At 38.4% G+C, this 15181-nt stretch overlaps 1 protein-coding gene across 1 annotated transcript in view; it reads right to left on the bottom strand.

The window, feature by feature from the left end:
- Window positions 1-15181, bottom strand: part of LOC127624612 (protein KIBRA-like) — a 44052-nt gene that overhangs the window by 5460 nt on the left and 23411 nt on the right. Inside the window, exons 10-19 of the mRNA XM_052099402.1 lie at window positions 11643-11732; window positions 9681-10249; window positions 8752-8869; window positions 6445-6612; window positions 5694-5886; window positions 4870-5013; window positions 2842-2906; window positions 877-1024; window positions 582-746; window positions 309-401 (exon numbers count right to left, since the gene is read on the bottom strand). Of these exons, the coding sequence (XP_051955362.1) occupies window positions 309-401; window positions 582-746; window positions 877-1024; window positions 2842-2906; window positions 4870-5013; window positions 5694-5886; window positions 6445-6612; window positions 8752-8869; window positions 9681-10249; window positions 11643-11732 (1753 nt within the window). The remainder of the gene's footprint in view (window positions 1-308; window positions 402-581; window positions 747-876; window positions 1025-2841; window positions 2907-4869; window positions 5014-5693; window positions 5887-6444; window positions 6613-8751; window positions 8870-9680; window positions 10250-11642; window positions 11733-15181) is intronic.

The raw sequence follows: 15181 nt of genomic DNA, 5'->3' as shown, positions 1-15181 counted from the left end.
ACAATCTGCTACAACTCAAAATCTATGAAGCTCTATGTGCAGTTACCTGTGTAAATGTGTCATCTAAGGCTCAGTAAGAGTCTGTGCTTCATTAAAACTAACCTCAGCACAGAAATGTCAGCATTAAATATTAAACCGCTGTTTACAAACTTCAACTCTCCATTCTGAGAAAAATCTATTGGGATACCTGATAAGAATAATAATGTGTGAAGGGTTTTAATAAACAGCTAAATGTATAGGGAAATTGGTCTTCAAATAGTAAGACTTGTTTTTTAGGATGAAGTAACAATGTCATTTTCATTCTTTACCTTCTTAATTCGAACACTGCGTCGCTCAGAGGCGTTCCGGACAAAGGGAGATTTCTTCGAAAGTGTGGAGCTATCACTGTCACTGCGATTAATCTGGTGATTTGAAGAATGAGGGCATTAGTTCAATGGTAATCAAGCAGTATTTGTGCTGAAAAATTTGTAAATGATAAATAATGTTCTGTGCATGAATCTTATGCATAAGCAAAGATGTTATGTATTTATTACTTGCTTTACTATGGAAAAATAACAGTGAGTGTGTGTGCGTGTTCTCACTCTGCAGATATACTGGCTCTGTGGTCCAGGGGAAAATGTCTTGGACCGGATGATGGTGTTTCCTCGCATAAAAGGATTTTGCTGATGGACGTCCTGTCGTCGCTCCTTGGGACGAACTACAGAGGCAGAATGGGGCAGACCGTCCATACTGGTCTCCTTATTCACCTTATAAAGCAAGAGAATCAGGTTTTATTGGAAACATAAAAAAATTTAAAAACAAAATAAATTCAACCCGACGTTGATTTTTAAAACGATGATAAAGCTTTTGCTGTGTCAAATGATGCAGCGCTGTCACCTTCTCCGTTATGACTGCATTGGGTGCAGGCGTCAACGTCTCTTCCTCTTGTTTCCACTGACAGTCTTCATGGTAGAACTCTTCATCCTCCTCACAATCACTAGCCTCTCCATCCACGAACACATCACCCTCCAGAGCCTCTGCAGGCCTATCAATCACACAGGGTTATTAGAGTTATGAACATTTCAGACACTTTAATTTTGTTTTGTAATTAGGATTTTAATTCCAGTTTAGATTCACTCTTTTTCAGTGTTTTAACAAATTCCTTAAAATAATTCCAAATTACCCTCAAAACTCAAGTTCAAAGTTCCATTTCTCAATTACACAATTAAGTTTGAAAAGTAAATGGTCAATGGTCAGCACTTATATAGCGACTTTTTAACCTTAACGGTATTCAAAGCACTTTACACTGTGACTCATTCACCCATTCACACACACATTCACACTCCAATGGCGGCAGAGCTGCTATGTAAGGTGCTAGCCTGCCATTGGGAGCAACTTGGGGTTCAGTGTCTTGCCCAAGGACACTTCAGCATGTGGAGTCGTGTGGGCCGGGATTCGAACCACCAATCCTGCGATTAGTGGCTGACCCGCTCTACCAACTGATCCATAGCCGCCCTTATTTGTTGTATTTTAGTTTATCAAATAGAAGAAAAAAAAAAAGAAAAAAAAAAGAAGAAAACCTGGCAGTTACTGTGATTTTCATGTCATATTTGTTAAAGCTGAAGTGTGTAATTTCTGTGAACTAGTGTCACCAAAAGGAACTGCAAAAATGTATATTATAATCAAACAGATTTCCGGATACACCCTTTGTCAGCCATTGGTTGAGCAAACAAATAATCCTGCTCCAAACTCACACCATTGGTTGAGTCAATGTTGCTGTGTCTGGCTTGTCAGGCCGCCCAAACAGATCAATGTTTGAAAGCACCTGAGAGCCACAAGGTTTACACCATGCCAAAATGTTTAGAATTTTAGGTGAAATCAACCTACAAATAATTTATATATAGTTGTCTCTGCATATTAAGCTGGGACAGGAGAAAGTATTTTAACAATGAAAAAAAATACACATAAGATTTAAGGTAATTATCAATTTTGTAAAATAGTAAAGTAATAATTAGAAATTAATACTTTAATTATACTATTACCATAATTAATATATATATTTTTTTATTTATTTAACTTTAATACTATTCAGCCCATCAACTTTAACGTAACTATAAACGTAAACGGTGTAAGTGTCATCATTGACATACCATAATGTTCCTAAAAGAGCAACGCTTTTATTTCTCGAGTGTTCACCTTATCAGAAGAAACTGTGATTGAGGGTGGAAAAGCTCTTGTAAAATGCCAACATGCCACATTCCTGCCCTCTTGTTATTCATTTCTATGACAGGTGGTTGTGGTTAAGTCATACTCTCAAACTATCAGATCTTATAGTGCAGTTTTGGTTGAAATCATGAGATTGCCCTTGGACAAGCGGCACAGAGAGCTTTTGCTATTCCAGTCATTTCTTTGAGCATAAATCTAAATATTGAATTAATTGGCCATGCAGTATAATATAAAGGGTGTAGGACGAGTATCAAAAAAGTCCAGACTGGGTGAAAGAGGAATGCTGCCCAATAATGTCATCCAACCTGTTTACGTTACAAGTTACATTTTGGTGAGCTTAACAAACATGAGAGAAAGTGAGTCATTGTGTAATGAACTCCAGCGAGACAGCATAAAGGAGGTAATTCAAAAGGAAAATAGGGGTTGGGAAAGAAAGAGGTGCAATTTGAGATCCGAACAGGTTGTTAATTGTTTGTGTCGAGCCTGGGTGGGATATAGGATATGATCTGAATCTCAGACTCACACTGACACATTGTTAAGTTGACAGCTGAGCTGAATGAGGTGAAAGGTTATTATACTGGGCTGTTTATGAGCTAAAGTTTTGCGCTACATTCCTAGTTGTGACAGGTAACATACCAGTCCTCCAGAGGTGCATTATGCAGGTGTGCAGCTGCGCTCTCTGAAGTGCTGGGAGCTGGAGTCTAAAAAAAAAGGAATGAAGGTTACTATTATGCATAAAAGACATCATATTTGTCTATATTTTGAACTTTCTGAAACTGGTTAGGAAGGGCATGCTTACAAAAACATACTTTTGGCTCCAAAAAGCATTTGTACACTTTTGTCACTCATAAAATAGGAAATTATAATAATAGTTGATTAAATAAAAAATGTAATCAAAGTGGCATCTGCAAAGAAATTATGCTATATTTTTTATCATAAACTATGTTAATTACGGATTATAAAGTTCATGTTTCACATTAAGTTAATGTTTTCATTAATTCATTGTAACCAGGGTGGGATATTAATGTTTTTTTAGGGTCCAAGGGGCGGCAGGTAGGGGGGCCCTGCAACACCCCCTTGAACATGGGTGTGTAAGGTGGGGGGCGTTGGCTCTGTAGCACCTCTTTTTTTAACCTAAAGTCACCAGAACTGGTATATATATACACTGATCAGCCACAACATTAAAACCACCTGCCTAATATTTCTGCCACCATTCGGAGTAAATTCTAGAGACTGTTGTAAGTGAAAATGTGTTGAGTGGTCGTGGCTTAGTGGTCGTGGCTTTTCTGTACTAAAGTACAGAAATGGTAAGCAGAAGGTTGCCGGATTGATTCCCATGCTACCACCATTGTGTCCTTGAGCAAGGTACTTAACTCCAGGTTTCTCCAGGGGGATTGTCCCTGTAATAAGTGAACTGTTAGTCACTTTGGTTAAAAGCATCTACCAAATGCATAAATGTAAATGTAAAATCCCAGGAGATCAGCATTTACAGAAATACTGAAACAAGCCTGTTTGGCACCAACAATCATCAATGTGATTATCTAATCAGCCAATCGCTTGGCAGCAGTGCATAAAATCATGCAGATACAGATCAGGAGCTTCAGTTAATGTTCACATCAACCATCAGAATGGGGAAAATTTGTATTTCAGTGATTTGGAGCGTAGCATGATTGTTGGTGCCAGACAGTCTTGTTTCAGTATTTCTGTAAATGCTGATCTCCTGGGATTTTACATTTACATTTATGCATTTGGTAGACGCTTTTAAAGCGACAAACAGTTCACTTATTACATGCTTGAACATGCAGTACTTGTCTTTCACAATGCTTGTGAACCACTTAAATCACGACCACGAGGAGGTAACCCTGTGACTCTACCCTCCCTAGCAACTGGGCCAGGGATGGTAGTCAGCGTCAATACTCACGGAGATACCCAGGCCCCCTAAAAGCACTTCTATTAATTCTTCTGTTAAAACTCAGCAAATTTGTTGACTACATTGTTTTGGAAAATAAGTTGTAAAATTGGATATAACTTTAAATAGTAAGTGAGTTTATCACAAAAAAATCATGTTTACACGCATATAGTTTATCTAGTGGATATACTTTTGAAAAAGTGACTATTTTAACATTAAAAAATTGGTCCCATTCACTTTTTTAAAGGAGGGGCAAGTCAAAATAATGTTTTGTGGAAATAAATATTATGCCACAAATGCAGTCAATTGAGCTTAATTTGTATTGAACCTGGAATATTATTTAATGCATGTTAACGAACTGCACTGTGGCTCGAATTTGAGATGGTCGATGTCATTTGGAGAGCTAACTTGAAAAAATATTATTTCAACCAGAGTGCGTCATTGTTACTAAACAACAGCATTTCTTGTCAAAGACCAATATGAGTCAGTAGCAGTGGCAAAAATACATGCCACTGTGAAAAAACAACCTGAATTTGGCTGGTGCAGATGTAAATTTCTCACCCTGATTGTAAACTACTAATTTGAAGTGAAGCAATGAATTCTACGTAATTTGATCTTCAACAGTATTAGAAACTAGAAAGAACTGTTTCGGCAAGAATAAATCCTTTTCATGATGCAAGTTGTCCTCAATGAGCTTAGCCGTTTGGCAAGACAGATTCCAAGAAATATTAGTAAGGCATTACTGTGTATTTTACCAGCTCTTGCTGAGTGGAGGCGTCAGGCTCATTGTGTTCTTTACCATCCACATCTGGCAGGTACATGTAATTGAGCAGGTTGTAGCACTTTGTGCAGAACTCCTCTGAATACTCTTCATCAGCCAAACTGATCTGAGCACCCGCCTTCAAGAAAGAGAAGAAAGAAACAGAATTGAATAATGACTTGAATTAGGATATAAATAATCAAGGCCTGTACTTAACAAATATCATTGTTCATCAGGTATTTTGACCTCTTTGGTATTCATATACTGTAGCATTACATTGAAGGAAATCTAAATATGCACTTTCTGAGCACTCTATTAGGTACACCTGTACAGCTGCTTATTTATGGGATTATCAAATCAGCCAATCATGTGGCAGCAGTGAAGTGCATAAAATCATGCAGATACAGATCAGGAGCTTCAGTTAATGTTCACATCAACCATCAGAAAGGGGAAAATGTGATCTCAGTGATATCGACTGTGGTCAAATGGCCAAACTGGTTCGAACTGACAGAAAGACTGCGGTAACTCAGATAACCACTCTGTACAATTGTGGTGAGAAGAATAGCATCTCAGAACGCACAACACCTTGATGAGGATGGGCCATGTCGGGCACTTTATTAGAACCATAGTGTTCCAAATGAAGTGCTCGGTGAGGGTAGATCCTTCATTGATCCCCAAAAGGAAATTTGCTATAATTTAAACAATCCTGTTCTCAAAAACCTCCCTAACCCATCGCCAATTAACAACAACAGTTATTATAAACAACAGTAGTGTCTGATAGCCCTATGCTTTGAGCTTCTACTCTGATGAGACACTTACTAGACACTCCTCTCTGCCAGATTTGCTGGTAGTGCAGATGTCAATGCGGAGGGTTTTGTGTCTGAGAGCAGTGGAGGACATCTGCAGGCCAAACGCTTCCTTCAGTTCTAAGGAGTCCTGCGGTAGAGAGCCACGGGTGCGGAACAGGCAGCGAACTTGCTCAGAACACGGCAGCACCACGACACGAACATATCTGAAAAATATTTTAATACAACAGGAGTCAAAATCTAATCTGAGAGGGTCTGTAGACCCATCCACATGCTATAATAAAAGACTGAACTGGCCAATCATAGATCAGTGGTTCTCAACCGGTAGGTCGCAACTCAAAATGGCTTTTAGGTCTGTTCTGATTGCGGACAGCAGGGAAAAAGATTATTCTAAATGCAAATAATAAAATGCGATTAATCATACTGTTGTGCAAAGTTAGGATAAAAACATTCTTTAATCATTTCCTCACCCTAATGTTGTTAAGGTGGCCTGTTGCCAAATTCTTTGTAAAGATTGCACATAGAAGTCATTAACATTTTAATTATTATTATAGATCCATAGAGAATCATTTGAGAACAAATCAGGATGCATATGTGACTGTCATTTTTCCCCCCTAACTGTTGAATGAGATCATTCCATTTGTTAAATGGAATAATCTTATATTTCCCTTCCTGAGTTGCTTCATCAAAATTACATCCTGCGGATTAAAATGAATGTCTCCATCGATTTTAAATGAAGCTGGCTGAGAGAGTGCAGTTCTCACATGTTCTGGTTGGCTGGCAGGAGGAGTGCACTACTGTTGGACAGCTGCATGATGAACACTGTGAACCTCTTCTCTTTCACTTCATACTTCAGACCGAGTTTGATCTGAGCGCTGCTCGCGACGCTCCCATCGTCATAACCCAGCAGCTGCTCGGCAGGAAGCCCAGGCCTGTGGGAGTGAACACAGCACCGCATTACCATCTGAACCATGCTCCTTGTCTAAAAGGTGAAGTGTGTCATTTTGTCAATGTTAATTGACTTTCTCCTATACCAGATTAATATCTATTAGCAAGTAGGCCAATTGTATAGCACTCTGTGGTGCTATAGACCATTTCAAGAATGTAAACGAAAACAAAGGAATTAGAATGTTCTGGACGCAAGTAGCTTTTTCAAGGTATGTCAGTCCACACATCAGCCGATTTTTGGAATGGTCTTGGGCAGTTTTGGCAGCTATATTTCTATGTAAACAAGTGGCATGAAAGCGCAGCTCCTACCTAATTGAATGGGGAAAACTCATCGACCTGTAAAGATGCCAGAAGGTAGAGACCGGTCTCCCAAGGAGAGATGCGCTCTGTGTTTAGAGGCAGCGGTGATGAGGCTCTTCGTTGGGATCACGCGAGCCCAATCACGAAAGGCAGGGCGGCGATGATCCACGGGAAGTTTGTGTCATTCAGTCACAACTGGTATAATAAATTGTGTTTCTTTACCTCAGATCATGCAATAAATGCAATTATACCATCTTGTATAGCTAATGTGCATGTGTGTTCTCGAGTTGATTGACAGGTGATTTCTGTATCTAAAAGGTATGTGATTTTTCTGATTGCATCTCATTTTACCTGTAAGGCGGGATGACTGTTGGCTGCCGTTGGGCTTTCAAATTTCTCCCATTTATTTGAACAGATATGGCCCGTCTCTGTTCCATGAACATTTCCTGCTTGTCAAAATTTTACACCAACGAACAGTCTTTGAAATGAAATCTAAAAATATTCCATGTTTTTTTAGCAAAAGCCTGACGCAGCAACACTGACTCAGCGAATCTAGTGGTTTTGGTGGTGAATCTGTTAGATCGGCCAATGAAGACTTGTTGCAATTCCATTTGGTGCCACTAGAGGAAAAGGAATTACTCACTTCACATTTAAATAAACTAGTTTAGTGAAGTAATTCAAAGTGTAAATTATTACAAAATTTATAAGAGTTGAGCAAGGAAGTATTGAGAACATAAACTGGAATGAAAGTAGTATTTACCCAAAAAATCTACTGTCAGCAATAATGTGTCCTACAAAGTCCCCACGGATTAAAAAAAATAAAATAAGGAAGATTTATTTTTTAAACGGCTTTTAAGTCCATATCTGTTAGCTTTGCTGAAGGGATGTTAATGATTAAACGATAATCGATTAATTGCAGTTAAAAATTTGATTAAGCATTCTGATCATCGATTAATTAATTTCAGCACAAATGCATTCAGTAATCATGCCAGCAGACATTGAAATGATGTCTATACAGTCCTCTGCCACTTGAGGGCACACTGTCGCTTGTGCGCTGCATGTCACGTCTGGTCCGCAACACTGAAGTTAAACCACACAGATGTGTATCCTTCACTTCCTCTTTTGTAAAGATGAAGTGGGCTCAATGTAATCAGTGTTGGAATGTTTCTATATAAAAGAACATTATGTTTTCTGCAAACACCGTGTTAGTACAGCATGACAAAAAGCACAGGTCATTAGCCGGTCTAATTGTTTCATCCCAACCTGCAATTATGTCAGTGATTAATTAATCATTCATTTCCATTACAATCGATTATGAAAATGTCTGAAAATTGATATCCCTAATTTGATGCCATCTATATGCTAGTGTAATCTAAAAAGTTTTAAGAACACATTTAGGCAGCATTTAAAAGCTATAGTTTTTTTTTTATTATTATGAATTACAGAAAAAATTGATTAAATATTTTGATAACTCATCTTGCACTGAGGGGCATATACAAATTTCATCCAAGAAATGTTGGCATTCTAAAATGGGACAGCACCCTTCTAACATACCACATGCCACTGACTAGCAATAGAAAGTAGCAAGTCATGGTTCACCGCTGTGATGTAAACTAAAGGCTATTTCAAAAAAGCAACAAGCTCTTCAATATGTCCTGCCCCAAATTCCCGTTCCAAAAAGAAATATGTCACAGGAACAGGAAATGAATCTGCACGCATCAAGGCCTTTATTGGGCTTTTTAAGATTCATCATGGCAGTGATAGCTCTCGCCAAAACCCATCAGTTGTTTATATAATTCCATCAATCTGATCCAGTGGCCTACCTTTTCTCTGAAGGCTCATACACCCCACTGTCTCCCGCTACTGATTCATCAGAGACTGCCGATGTTACACCCGCCTTCCTCGATCCGGGTCCTGACACCCTCATTTGCGTAACAGCATCTGCATGCACAGAGAAGGGTGAGTAGAAATGCAACACTGTGTCGCTCTGAACAGGTGTTAGGTTACTGGGCCCGAATGAGTTCACCTGTTGGGCTAGCTGGGAGTGAGCTGTAAATCTACCCTATCATACTAGACATTCACAGTGTTGCTCTAGTTTCAGGTGAAATTCAGGGTTGCTCAGTGGGCAATGTGAAACAAGACTGAAAGCTGTGTGGTTTTCTTTAGTTTGTGTCAGACATAAAGACTGATTGGGGGCCAATGTCACTAACAAATACTGATTATAAAATCCATAGTTAGTGCAATTATACATGTTAAAGCAAAGTCAGTTTTTGTTTTAAACCAAATTTTGATTAAATTAAACCTAATGAGGTTCAGTCTTTCTTGAAATTGCTTCAAACACTGAAGTATCATAATAGACGTTACATTAATTCACTGTAAACTGGGGTCCAAAAGTCTGAGACCAACAGTGAAAATCCACAAATTTTGCTTTATTTTCAAATTTATTACACACATTTTCATTACAAATAATGTTATCAGCATAACGACTAGATATATTTACATACATTTCTTTAGTATTTAGAATTCAATTTAGTATTCTTTTGCTTTCGAGCTAGCATGCACTTCAGATTTGAATGTTGCAAAGAGCATCTTATGGTCTTCAATGGAAGCAAGGACATCTGAACTTTTGTGTGTTAGTTTATTTTGTTTTATAAAAATGTCTTTCAATGTGATTTTCAGATTTTCAATGTGGCCTCAGACATTTGTATCCCACTTTGAGCAATAAATGACTCCTATGGAAAGAGCCAGGTACCTTTTGAAGACTCTACTGTGGCCATAATGCTGTCTTGTTTGTTTTCACGGTAAGCCAGTGGCCCCTGTTCCTGGTCTTCATCCAGCCGTAGTTCCATCAACCTGGTCTGCAGATCCAAGTCCATCTGTGAAGCCTGACCCATGAAGACCTCTCCGGACATAAAAGAGGCATCAGTGACGAGGGGCGAGCAGGGAGGAGACAAGGAAGATAGTGAAGAACGTGGGGACAGGGAGTTCATGGAGTGAGGTGTCTCTGAGAGTCGTAGTACTTGAGTTCGCTGGCCCACCGCTAGTCCACTGCTGACGGGCCTGGAGGACGAAGACACCTCATTCTCATGGATGGTGGTAATAGAGCTGGGTGGCCTGTAGCCAGAGGTGCTACCCTCCTGCAGAATAGAGTCCAGTTTGTTCTGGAAGTCAGGGTCTCCCAGCTCAGGCTGCTCCAGGTAGATGTCGGTGAAGCTGAGAGACGAGGTGGAGCCCAAGCTGGAGGTGGCAAGGGATCCTCGACTGGAAGTTAACGAGCCACGACTGCTGCCCGAAGAACATGACAGAGTGCTGGCTGACAGACTGTAGTTTTGATGTGGATGGAAAGAGATAGTGGGAGGAACATACATCAGTGAGGTTAAGGACCATTCACATCGAAACTGTTTGTTTATCCATCAGGGCAAATCTGTGTATTTCTATGTAAACATGCACTAAGTGGATATCTTTGACCACTGCGCTTCAAGTCACAAATGAGCACCAAGTTTTTAAGATGTTATGTCAATTTAAATGAACATCAACTTTTAAAAAAATGTTCGGGACACCTGCATTCTGTTTAATTCCTTTAATTCCATTTTTTTTTGCGAATGGCTCATTTATGGGTACTAGAGCTTTTAGTTGGCACCAAGTCCATCAGAATTAATTTTATTTAGTAGGTTTGAAAGCGTTTTTCCAAACTCGAGCCTGTATCAGCGAACCACTTTTTTGTCAACTTGAAAAGGAAGACTGGGGTGCGCTTCACGTGAACTCTGGTACAGTTAGCAATTTATATGAAAGCAAACCGTGAAATAAACCACTATTGATTATAATTTGCATCTTTTTATACTCCCGGTCACACTTTTTGTAACAGAATACATTTCTCGTAGCTGCTTGTCTCTGAATAAATTGCATTTAGAGAACACAATGAAAAAATATATATTTTCTTACTCTGCATTTTTATCTTGTTTTCCAGTAAAAATATCCCTGAAAGAATAAACATGAGATTTTAGGTGTTTTGTTTTCCAGTAAAAATATCCCTGAAACAATAAACATGAGATTTTAGGTGTTTTCAGAAAAACATGCCATTTTGCTTCTACAGTACATTAATCAAATGTATCATATCAAACGGTCACGGACTGAGCAATCGAACCAAGTGTCACAGCATAAATTGGACAGCAGGTCCGGTTCATGCTTTATTCTCCCCAAATCCGTTTTCTAACTACACTATTTCTACTCTCAACATCAAATTCATTCTACTTTAAATGTAAACATGCTAATTAAGCATGGCAGGCTCGTTAGTGAGACACACGAGGGACTGTTCCTCCATGCAACATGCCTTTGATGTGCCTCATCCAGACACAAATTAGGCATCATTCAAAAACCAAAAGTAAGCACAAAGCTATTGTAAAATAAACAGGAGAGTTTCATGGCATAGTTTTATAACTTCAAAAGGATGATTCTTCAGATAAGGGTGTGTTCATTATTGCATAAATGTAACATCAGATATATCGACACAAAGTACTTATAAAATGCAGTTTGCTCTTCCTGCTGATATTCAAAGCTTCAAAAAAAGAAGTTATATTTCTGCCTTTAATCATGTTTCATAACTGATGCTCTTTGCATTTGAATGTATTTTATGTGGACTTCAGATAACAGACAGAAAATGTCAATATTATATTTGAGATTTGAATGGGCTCACATGTCAGCAATGGTATCTTACCTTTTCAGCTGTGTGTGCAAGGAAGAAGCCAACCTCACAGTCTCTTCCAGTTCCTTCACTAGTTTGCTTCTCTTATAGTGCAGCCTCAATCTAAATGAAGAAACACAGAGAATTCCTTTTAAATTTACTGTATTTGTCACTTCTTATACGTTTTTGCTTAAGCAAGCATCACCATTACAATTGCTCACACTTGGAGCTAACAATTTGAACAACCCCCTAAAAAGAAGTACTACATTTCGGCAAACAACTTGTCTTGCACCATTTGTGCTATATACATGAATGATACCTCAAATCATGCGACTGGTTGAGGACTGTGTGCTGCTGCCAAGAAAACTTTGGGAAATGCATAGCAACACAATAACACCCATAACACCTTAGGGTGGTGTCTCACTTGTCAACTTGAAACAACTTGATTTTAGCTGAGGATGTCACACCTAACCTCTCTTCAGTTGGAGGTCTGTCACCCTCACCAACGCAGAAATAGTGAATAGTCGTACAGCATCAACATAAACAACTGTAACTGACTTCGAAGAATGTGCTTAATGGAGTAGCTTTACCCCGTGAATATGTGTGATTGTGAATTTATACCTTCAGAAATTGCTGTAGAAAGTGTGTCAGTAGGCAGCTTCAGTGAGAAAAGCATTTATGTTCAATAAACACGGACTGTTCTGCCATCTCTTTTGATTTTGTTAGTCATTTAAGTGTAGGAGAATACAGTAAAATTCTTGGTTACACAATCACCATGGATAACACTCGCGTTTGCGATATGTGAATTACGGAGTAAAAAGCTCAGATCAGAGCAGGATGATGTCTTGTCAGTACTTCAGTGTTAGTAGAAGCTCATTGGTCATTTGAAAAGACCACAAAAGTACGGTGTCTTGATCCCGCCAAAAAATTGAAAAGGTAATTCTGATATTATTTCTTGCAATTGCTACTTCGTTTCTTATAATTGTGACTTTATCTCTAACAGTTGTCAATTTATTTAGAAATGTCACAATTCTTGTCCGATAAATAATTCTGATATCTAAAGTCACAATTATTTTACGAGAAAAAATTACATGAAGAAAAGTTGCAATTGTGATATATAAACAATTCGAAATAAAGTTGCAACTGCAAGATAAAAAAGTCGCAATTACGAGAAACAAACACGCAGTTGCAAGAAATATTCAAAGTTCTTTTAAGAGAAATAATTACAAGAAATAGTTGCAACTGTGAGATATAAAGTTGCAATAAAGAGAAATAAAATTGCAGTTGTAAGTAAAAGAAACTTCTTTTACGAGAAATAATTAAAAGAAATAAATACCCAATATGCAAAACTAGAAAATACAAGAAATAAAGTTGTAACTATGAGTCACAATTAAGATAAAGTTTCAATTGTGAGAAATAGCCAACTATTTTATGAGAAATAATTACAAGAAACAAAGTTGCAATTGCAAGATATCAATCTGTAAATACAAGAAATAAAGTCGCAATTTTTCTTCTTCAAGAAATACAGTAGTTACAAGAAATAGTCACATTTGTGAGATAAAGTAAAAAAAAAGTTCTTGCACGATAGCACAAAATAAAGTCACAATTGTGAGATTTAATATTAGAAATAAACTCAGAGTTGCAAGAAAAACTTAATTTTAGCACAAGAAATAATTACAAGAAATACATTTGCAATTGAAGCATATGAACTTGTAACTACAACCCCAATTCCAAAAAAGTTGGGACAGAATGAAAAATGCTCATAAAAACAAAATGAATTGATTTGTACAATTCACCTTCTACAGTGCATAGTATAGTTAAAAGATTCAAGGAATCTGGTCAAATCTCGGTGCGTAAACGGCAAGACGAAAACCACTTCTGAATTCACGTGATCTCCGATCCCTAAGACCTGTCTTTTTACTCGCCTCACGTGGTTACTCACCTCAATATGGGTGGCAGAGGACAAGTCTCAGTTGCCTCCGCTTCAGAGACAGTCAATCTTATCACGTGACTTGTTGTGAATGACACCGCAGAGAACCACAACATATGGAGGCTCATGCTACTCTGTGATCCACCCACAACTTGCCACACACCCCATGTGACTCTAACCTCCCTAGCAACCAGGCCAATTTGGTTGTTTAGGAGACCTGGCAGGAGTCACTCACTACACCCTGGATTCAGACATCACAGTCTTAAAAACATAATTCATTTGTAATGGATATCATGAACATGGGCTTGGGATTATTTTAGTAAACCTTTGATAGTCAACACCATTTGCCGCTACATCCAAAGATGCAAGATAAGACTTTACTATGCAAAGCAGAAGCCATACATCAACACTGTCCAGGCGTGCTGCCGACTTCTCTGGGCTCAGTGTCATCTTTGATGGAAAGTAGAAGAGTAGAACAATGTATTTTGGTCCGATGAGTCCACATTTCAAAAAGTTTTTGAAAAACACAGCTGTTGTGTTCTCTGGGCCAAGGTAAAGGACCATCCAAGCTGTTATCAGTGTCAGGTCCAAAAGCCAGTGTCTGTATGGGCCAGGGGGTGTGTCAGTGCGTATGGCATGGGTAACTCGCACATCTGTGAGGGCACCATTAATGCAGACAGATATGTAACAAATGTTGAGCAGCATATACTGTCATCTAGCACTGTCTTTTCCAGGGTTGTCCCAGAATTTTCAGCAGGACAACTTCAAACCACACACTGGCCGAATAAGCAGAGAGTGCGGGTGCAAGATTGGCCTGCCTGCAGTCCTGACCATCTCCAATTGAGAATGTGTGGTGCATTATGTAGTGCATAACATGGCAACTAGAATCTTACAATTGTGCAAGACCTGCATAATGGATTAAAGGGGGAAAATTCCACCTTTTATACTTAATCTTGTGTCTTCAGTGCCTAAATTCTTAATAAGCGTTATTTGAAGAAATGGTGATGTTTCACAGACACTCGACTGTCTCAACTTTTTTGGAGTGTGTTGCAATCATCTGATCTGAAATGACAATATTTTCCAAAAATCTATTAAAACCACAAGGTAACACATCATATAATGTTTAGCTGTAGTGCTTTCAATATTGCAAAGGGTGAATATAATTTACAAATCACTCCTTTTTGTTTTTAATAGCATTTTTCATACTGTCCCAACTTTTTCAGAATTGGGGTTGTACAAGAAATAAACTCGCAATATGATTGCATTTATTTTAATCCATTGAAGATCAAGGCACAAAAAAAAAAAAAAAAAAAAGCCTGTCCTAGCCACTGAACAAGTTTTTTTCAAACAAAATGGAAGTTTGGGTGACTGAGTCGGTGCGGCTGTAGTGGTAACATCCACAATACACTGGCAACCCACCCTCAACACAAAATCATCAGTGGGACAAGCTCAGGACAGGCAAGGAATCTTCTGAAAATGTCAAAATGTCTGAAAAATGTAGTTTATTTTTCCTTTTTACCACTTAATATAAAATTCCTCACAATGCACCTTGTGAAACATTCATGCACAATTCTTGTAAATTATCACAATTATTCGACATGGCAAAAGTCCGCATGTGGGGGCTGCCATTTAAGAATCACAC

The sequence above is a fragment of the Xyrauchen texanus genome, chromosome 31, assembly GCF_025860055.1.
Source record: "Xyrauchen texanus isolate HMW12.3.18 chromosome 31, RBS_HiC_50CHRs, whole genome shotgun sequence".
Lineage (NCBI taxonomy): Eukaryota > Metazoa > Chordata > Actinopteri > Cypriniformes > Catostomidae > Xyrauchen > Xyrauchen texanus.
The sequence above is the reverse complement of the archived record's forward strand: the minus strand, read 5'-3'. Positions and strand labels throughout refer to the sequence as shown.